We start from the raw sequence: 8,394 nt of genomic DNA, 5'->3' as shown, positions 1-8,394 counted from the left end.
CGTAAGTGTCAACGATAGTTCAGCAAATTTCGTTCAGGTGACTTTTGCCTTAAAAACTGTGGTGGCAAGAGCCGACATGTTGGAATTGATACTGATGCTCTGAAGACGCTTGTTGAGTCTAACCCAAGGCAACACTCTCGTGAAATGGACCTGAAATTGAATGCTTCTCATAAAACAATACATAAACTTCTAAGGAATATAGGAAAACTTCATAAAGAAGGTGTTTGGGTACCTCACGAACTCTCTGATGATCATCGTTTCCAACGTGTGAACGTTGCTTCGTCTCTTCTGGCACGTAATGCACATGAACCATTTTTGGACAGAATTGTCACCAGAAAAATGGATTCTCTATGCGAATATTAAACGCCAAAAATAATGGCTCAGTCCTAGACAAAAACCACTTCCGATCACAAAACATGGACTTCATCCGCAGAAAGTGATGCTTTGCATTTGGTGGGACATCAAAGGAGTAATTTATTTTGAATTCCTCGATCTACAGCGAACTGTTAATGCAGAGATCTACAGTCAGCAACTGGAACGTTTAAATTAAGCCCTTCATCAGAAGCGCCCCTCATTCCTCAATCGGCAAGGTGTTCTTCTCACGATAATGAACGTCCACATGTGGCACGTTTGATGCAACACAAGATTATGGAGTTGGGCTTAGAAGTTTTCCCCCACCCACTATATTCTCCAGATATTGCATCATCAGATTACCATCTTTTTCGTTTGCTGCAACACCATCTTAATGGGAAAACGTGTGCAAATGTGAAGGTGTTAAAGAGGACATCGACATGTTTTTTGCTTCGAAGCCAAATTATTTCTTTAATCAGGGCATTAACAACCTGATTGTATGACGAAAAAGCATCATCGATAAGAATGGAGACTATTTCATTTAATAAATGTTTTGTTTTGATATATAAGTGGTTCGGGTTTTTCATCAAAAAAAAAGTGACATTAATTTCTTGACGACCTAATAGTTAATGTCACAGGTCAACTGCTTCAATTATACAATAATTTTATTAAAAAGAAACTACTGCACATTTATATTTCAGCTGTGTGGCATTATAATGTCAATCCCACTATTCAGTAGTATAAGAGTAGCTCAAGAATTTGCGATGGGTAGTGTTGATTATATGCCTTTCTTCTGGTCTTATCACTACTTAATTAGGGACAGTTAGCCCTCGAGTAACTACGCGCGAAATTCAAAACAAATGAAACTTATCTTCTGTAGAATATAATGAAAATATTTAGTCACATTCTTTAAAAATGTTATTGTATATTTTTTTGCTGTGAGAAAAATATATTTGCAAATTTAACTCATATACAAGTATTGGGTGTTGTAAAAGAGGTATTTTCACAATCAAGTATAAACTCTGAAAGACAAAAGTAGCAGATTGAGAAGAAATAATTTCAAAAATACTGTCTCTATAATGCTTTCCTTGCAGGCAACAGCTGCTGAAAATTCTTAATGAACTAATTGAAGATTATTTGATTAAATTCTGGAACTTAACAATGCTTTATCTTATGCAAGCAAGTAAACTGTAGTTTTTAGTTTAGGCATTTTTCTCCATCTACGTACGTATATATATGTATATATATACAACAATAGACTTAATTGTACTGATTTATTCCTATACTTTAACATACTGTTAAACAATCAAGCATCCACTGTTTTTGTAGGTTAAATAGTAGTTTTATGCTGTATTTAAACAGGCTGATTGCAAAGACCATGGCCCAAATGCATGCACTAAAGACTTCATTTGATACAGAATTAAACAAACCAAGTCTTTTCACTCAAATGCGCATGTTTTTAAAACTCGTACCATCAAAATTCGCAGTTACAGAAAAAAAAGCTAGGTATGTATGTCAACAGGATTCAGGGTGAGTAGAACATTTATTAAGTTGTTAATTGAGTTGAGTTGAGTTAATTGTTTATTGAGATATTCTAAGAGATATAACGTTTTGTACATTATAATGATTTATATATTCTCTGACATATAGAGCAAACTGTTCACCATCAACGTACAAGATGTACTCATTCTAAAGGTTCTTGCAAACCTTTGCCTTTTTCTTGTTTATATTAGATGTAAAACGATAGTCTTGTATTTTATAAGTAGTTAAATCAATCTTTCTTTTTTTTAGCTTTTGTAATCACATATGACCAAATTTGAGAAAATTTATATTTTTAAGAGATTGGGGGATTGCAACGAAGCTGCTATTGTAGTTTTGGTTGATATTATTTTCTAATTATTTGTAAGTAATATTGGTGTTTGAGATTCTCTTTAGCATATCTAATGTTTCATATTTTATTACTAGTATACTAGTGATGATTTTTGTTTACATTTTGAAAAATTTTGCTAGTTTTTTAAACAACAGGTTTTCTTTTATTTACAAAAACTAAAAATGAAAATTATGTTTTAGGATTTTAAGTGAACTTCCATCTAAGCAAGAACTAGAAACTGAAGTCACCTACCTAGAAAACCATTTAGTTCAACTTGGATCTCAAATTGTTTTCTGCCATAATGACTTACTTGGAAACAATATAGTCTATAACGAAGAAAAAGGTAAAATAAATTAACTGTAATATCTTATATCATTTATCTTCAAAGCTTGGAATGGTATAAATATTTTATTCCACTGGGATTTTCTCATTTAATATTACCTATGTTTGTACTATCTTATAAACCCTGTTCACACACATATGTAAAATTTTTTATGATGGATCTCGATCAGCCCTTTATTTATACTTAGCATCTCTGGATCATTTATCGTCAGCCACGAACTCCAGTTCTACTTCTGTATGTGATCTTTACCTACTGATTATTCAGCTATACTCAGTCATATGTTTTATTTTTACTTCTATCTTATCTTTACCTACTGATTATTCAGCTAGAATCAGTTACTTGCCATAGTTATACTTCTATCCGACTTTTACGGATTGAATATTCAGATATAATGAACTACTTAACTCTAAAGAAAAATATATATGAAAGGGTTAAACAAAAAGATAAACTTCGTAAACATTATCCTTCTAGAACTACCCAGGGCTCTATGTAAAAATGGTCCAGTTTATTCTATGGAACTATTGTGCTTTTCACTGCAACCTAGATCAGCTTATGTCATCCTATTTTTCCTTTCTTACAGGAGTCATTTCTGAAACACATATGTCTCATTCCCATTCGATAATTTTTGTTATGCATAAAAGCAGATTATGTAACAGTTAAATTCAAGGAAGTGTAACATTGCTGTTCAGACAGCATTCTCTCATCTTATATGTCCCAGTAACTACACCACTGGAAGCTATTGCTATTCAAGGCTCCATTGGCCAGTATATCGCACACGCAATGTATTCTTTTTACCTGTCAACGGAAGATGAAGTTGATCATGAATACCATGTCAGTCTAGTGTTGTACAGTTAATTAAAAGGATTTAGTCTACTGTGGGGTGGTGGAAATATTGATGTCAAAGAGAAGTCTATCTTCTTATTGACCATGATCGTTCCTTTTTTATTCTAGTATTTATGCTCATTCCCATGCTCTAAATCCGGCATTTATTTTCAATTATCTATCCGTTTTTTCACCTTTTAACTTTCTTCTTGAGAGACGGACTATGATCTTTGAGGCAGTTATTATTTTCTCCTTACTCTGAAGAAACTAGCAAAAGATTCGTTTGAAAGGAATCGAAGTTTAATGATGATGGTGATGATGTGATACATTTTTTTGTCCATAATGCTATATTATATTTTGAAACTGGTGCTATGATAATTCTGGTGTACTATAGCATATATATAATGGAAACAACAATATATATAATGGAAACAACAATAAACACATGATGCATATGTGACGGTTACAAACATTTAATTTTTGAACGTTTCGGAATATACACATTCCGTCTTCAGCAAGCTATGATAAACAAGGTAAAGTATTAGGTACAATTTTTTAATGTCTAAAGTTCCAACATTTTGTGAAAAAAATTAAAATACAGAGTAAAAGGAAGAAATTTATTTTAAACAGGAATAGAAAAATGCCACAATTGTAACAATATTACGTGTTTTTTTGCGAAAGTATACAGGTTGTGTTATTATTTAAAATTGGGTGTTCAGTTACATTAGTTAAACTTTCTTTAATTAAAATTCAGTATTGGATGATCCAGATGAAACGATTTTGAAATTTTTAACCAAAATGAGGTGGTTGATATTTTCACTATGTATGCGAATTGCAGAGTCTGGAAGATTTGATAGTTGTTTTCCGTTTCTACTTGATATTTCCTTACATCTGTAAGTGGCATTACGGCCACAACATGTGTATTAATACATGATCCTGAAATGCATAGGAGTAGGTAGTAAGTGACTAAATATGAACAAGTTTTGAATCTTGAAAGATGATTTAAATATCATTTGAATTTAATCTGTCAATAAAAAGTCTTAATTATTCTTTAAAGTTGTGACACTAGTATGAAAGTTGTTTGTCAAAAAAGGGATGATCAACCTTAACGGGTATTTCACTAAAGTATATGGTTTCCTTGGGGGCTAAGTTTTGTTAGAAAGGAATTTGCATGTTAGGGCTTGAATAAAATGATAGGGATAGCCGTTGTTTATTAGAATTTTCTTCAGTATGAAGAAACAGGCAGTTATAACAGGCATTATATATTGTATTGAATATCAGGTTATGTTTAAAGAAGTCTGAAATATAACTTTCGAAATGAGTATGTAAGCCTATATATGTTCTTTGCGATAAACTGTAATAAACTGGTTATTTAATCTCCTGATTTGGATATCAGGAAAAAGCAATTTACCTTTTTTATAAGTTTCATAAGCAAAATATATTTTCGGGTGTTTCGAATATAAATAATTCAAGAATTTTTTATGTGTTTAGGACTTCGAAACAGTAGAAATGTATCATCAACATACTTACTATATAAAGCCAGCTTGTGTTCAGCAGGATAGATGTCTAACCAAAAATGCTCATAGTGACATAAGAATATGTTTTTGAGAGTCAGCTCTGAAAATACCACATTGCCATGCCATTTATTTGGTCATATAGCTAATCATTGAAGAATGATTATCCTTAGGAGCAAGTTTTAGTACTTGGTTGAACTGTTGGTGATTAAAGCTTGTGTAGTTTACATTTTTGTTGTAGAAAAGCTTCTTTATGATTATTTGTATATAAGAGACCTGGGTAGGAACCTGAGTGCACGTACATAAATTTGAAATATCAACCTATTTTCACTAGGAATTGTTACCAGAGCTGTATAAAAGAACAGTTCAAAAAGCTGCTTGGTCTTAATTTTACAACTGCAACCCCATAAAACCAGTTTCACCATCACTCACGACAAATATACTAAATTAAAGTAATTAGATAATTAAAGAGTGTTATTGTCATCTAACCTGATAAAGGTACAGGTTCTATTACCCTTAATAAACCAAACTACATTAACAAAATGCATTATATTCTCAACAATAAAACAAAATTCAAAGCTCTTAATGTTGATTTGTTAAAGTTCACCATAAAATCGCTGTTACTGATCACATTGCCTTTCAAAAAACGTGTGCCCATTTCCAGTATCTCTTCCACCAGTAGTTTTATGGTCGACTGTAACAAAATTTGAAAAAATAAATTCGTAATGTATGTACAACCCTCTTTTAACTGTGAAACAAAGTAACCAAGAAGTAGCTGATTTACATACTATTATTAAAACTTGCAATTACTAACACTCTTGGATAGCACATTTCCAACAATTCAAACATTTCTTCCTGTTTCATCTTCCTTCTTATCCATCACAATATGGGCGAAAAAAGCCCTATCTTCTTCTTTGCCCAATTATCTGTACGACTAAAATTTGCCATTTAGTTTAGAAAAACTGAAACGTACCCTACATTGGTCTGGCAGGACGACAGATAGATCTATTGATGTGCATTTAAAGATGCTGTGCCATCGTTTTCTTGCTTCTCTAGGTTTTATGTTAGTTCTTTTTATTTGGATTTACAGGATGCAGATTTCGAGATGTATCAAACAATTGCCATATTTATTTTTAACCCTAAGGAAGGATCCCAAGATTCCTTCAAACGATAGACTTGTTTCTTTAACCAGCTATCTGTGTAAAGATTTGGAAAGGATGGTTAATGTTCCTAGAATGAAACAAGATCCTCTTCAACACCAAGTTTGGTTTCAATAGTGATCACTGGGATTGACCATGGACCATCTGATTTGACTAGAAACATCAACAAGGAAGTTTTTCTCAAGATGGAGCTTCTTACTTAATATGTAATGTCATTACATAAACTTTTGCTATCTTACGGCCAGGACCTCCATTTTTGTGGGTCACTAAACCATTTACCATTTCTATCCATATTTTTTTAGTGAAGAGGCCATTCCAGGTCTTATGTAGAACAACACAGTCTTGATTGTTCACACAGGAACTCAGAGTACAATATGACTGTGTGTTGAGTTTCACGTGTTTTAGCATTAAGATCAAACAACCTCAATGTTCATGACTTCCAGATTTCCCCCTCAGTCATTAAAGATAACTTACCTTGAATGGTAGCTTCAAACTGCTCTCAGTAAACTATGTGAATGGACTACTGCAAATAGTTTAAAATATTCATCATCTAAAGCCATTTGCATGTATTTTTGCTGCCATGATTGCACCCTGATGGTCCATAGTTTTCTGTGATGATTGGGAGAAAGTTCCTTAGGCCTTCAGTTTCAAAATAGTCCTTCAGCAGGACAGCGATAAACCTAAAATCCATGGTTTGATTCTTCATTGTGGACACAGAAGATAGCCCAATGTGGCTGTCAAAATAAGATGATGTTTGTTTCTTACCTCCAGAAGTTTAAAGCTAATTGTACAAGGGCATTCGACATCCTCTCTTCCACCTCTTGGTTAGCAAGTAGGAATTCTGTAGTAAAGGCCTACCATGTACCCATTTCATCTAATCTCAACTATGGAGAATTCATATTTGCCTTGTCCAGGTACTCTGCATTGGAGATGTTGGACTCTTTGGATTACTATTAGCTTTCTACACTTCCACAGTTTAGAGTTTGTCCTATGATTATTTACTTCATCTCTAGTGTTTACAAGTTTATTTGCATTATGCTAGAAAGCTCCAATTTTTGGAGATAGATGGTCTGCTGTTCCAACTTTTGGCTTTCATATCCAGCCAAAGTTAATTGACATATGTCATCATCATTGTCGAAACGTTGTACATTTGCTGTTATGTTAAACTTATATTAATGTTTTTCTTCATTGCCCATTCAAGCCATCTCCAGCCATTATTAGTCTCAAAGTGGGTTCCTCGTCATCAAAGATCAATCATCAGCTAACATTCGCTCAGTCTTGGTCTGATATATGAGTAAGTGCTACTAATAGTGTACTTGGATCTTTGCTTTTTCATAATTACATTAATAATTCTAATGTCTGTGTACTGTGTTCTGAAGACAATACGACAAGAGGATCAACTCAAGTTTATTTTAAAGAAAAACAGACCATACAGGATCCAATTAAGGAATTTTTATTTATTTTTTCTAATAATGCGATTAGCCTACGAAATGATAATTGCTATCAGCAGTACTGAAAGCTGGCACATTAAAAGTGTTAAGCGAGGAATTGGTGTAATAAATGTTGATTTCAAATTTTTACTTTACTTCAAGGACCAAATGATGTGATACGTTTTTTTGTCCATAATGCTATATTATATTTTGAAACTGGTGCTATAATAATTCTGGTGTACTATAGCATATACCACTTGTAAAATCAAATTCTCGCTAAGCCTACTTTTGATTGTTTGACTAATCCTCTTTAGCTTCTGGTTTTATTGTTTGAATCTTTTGTAATTTCACGTAAGTACTGGGGTCGATTGTGGTCCAGTGGTAAGTGTGCTGAACTGCTGATCAGAGGTTCTATCGTTTTTGCCCTGTTAACATCAAAAGAAAACCACTAACTGTACTTTGGGCCTAGGTTGCAATATAACAGTTGTTGTGAAATCTCACTATTCGATTAGAGTAGCCCGGTTATGGATTGTGCAGGTAACCTGCATTACTTTTAGTCTGTCACTTTAAAATAAAACATCAAGCTCAGATGGCTCTTTGGCAGTATTGCATGAAATTCAACAAACAAGAACTTTAGTGCAGAAAACTTATTTTCTGTATTTTGTTTTAAGGTACTTTAAAGCAATTTTGTAAGTAGCTAGTTCCAACGAACCTAATTATCAAGCTATAGTCCATATTAGGTTCTAGGCATGACACATCTAGATTTTCTAATAATAAGTCAAATCACACCACAACCGAGGTACCATTGTATTATACCATAAAATCTGAAACTAACTCTCCTGCACGTTCACTCAACATGTACTAATGAATCAACAATATTTCAAATTCATCCCAATAGACTCAC

The 8,394-nt window shown here is 33.1% G+C and overlaps 1 protein-coding gene across 3 annotated transcripts in view; it reads left to right on the top strand.

Moving 5' to 3' along the window:
* The window catches only part of LOC106478528 (ethanolamine kinase 1-like), a 45,397-nt gene that overhangs the window by 21,636 nt on the left and 15,367 nt on the right, over window positions 1-8,394 (top strand). For 2 of the 3 annotated variants that reach the window (XM_022382149.1, XM_022382150.1), the window contains exons 4-5: window positions 1,714-1,857; window positions 2,422-2,564. In XM_022382149.1, the coding sequence (XP_022237857.1) occupies window positions 1,714-1,857; window positions 2,422-2,564 (287 nt within the window). The remainder of the gene's footprint in view (window positions 1-1,713; window positions 1,858-2,421; window positions 2,565-8,394) is intronic. The other variant, XM_022382151.1, reaches the window with a different exon arrangement.

The sequence above is a fragment of the Limulus polyphemus genome, unplaced genomic scaffold, assembly GCF_000517525.1.
Source record: "Limulus polyphemus unplaced genomic scaffold, Limulus_polyphemus-2.1.2 Scaffold221, whole genome shotgun sequence".
NCBI lineage: Eukaryota > Metazoa > Arthropoda > Merostomata > Xiphosura > Limulidae > Limulus > Limulus polyphemus.
Note: the sequence above shows the minus strand (reverse complement) of the source record. Positions and strands in the feature narration are given on the sequence as shown.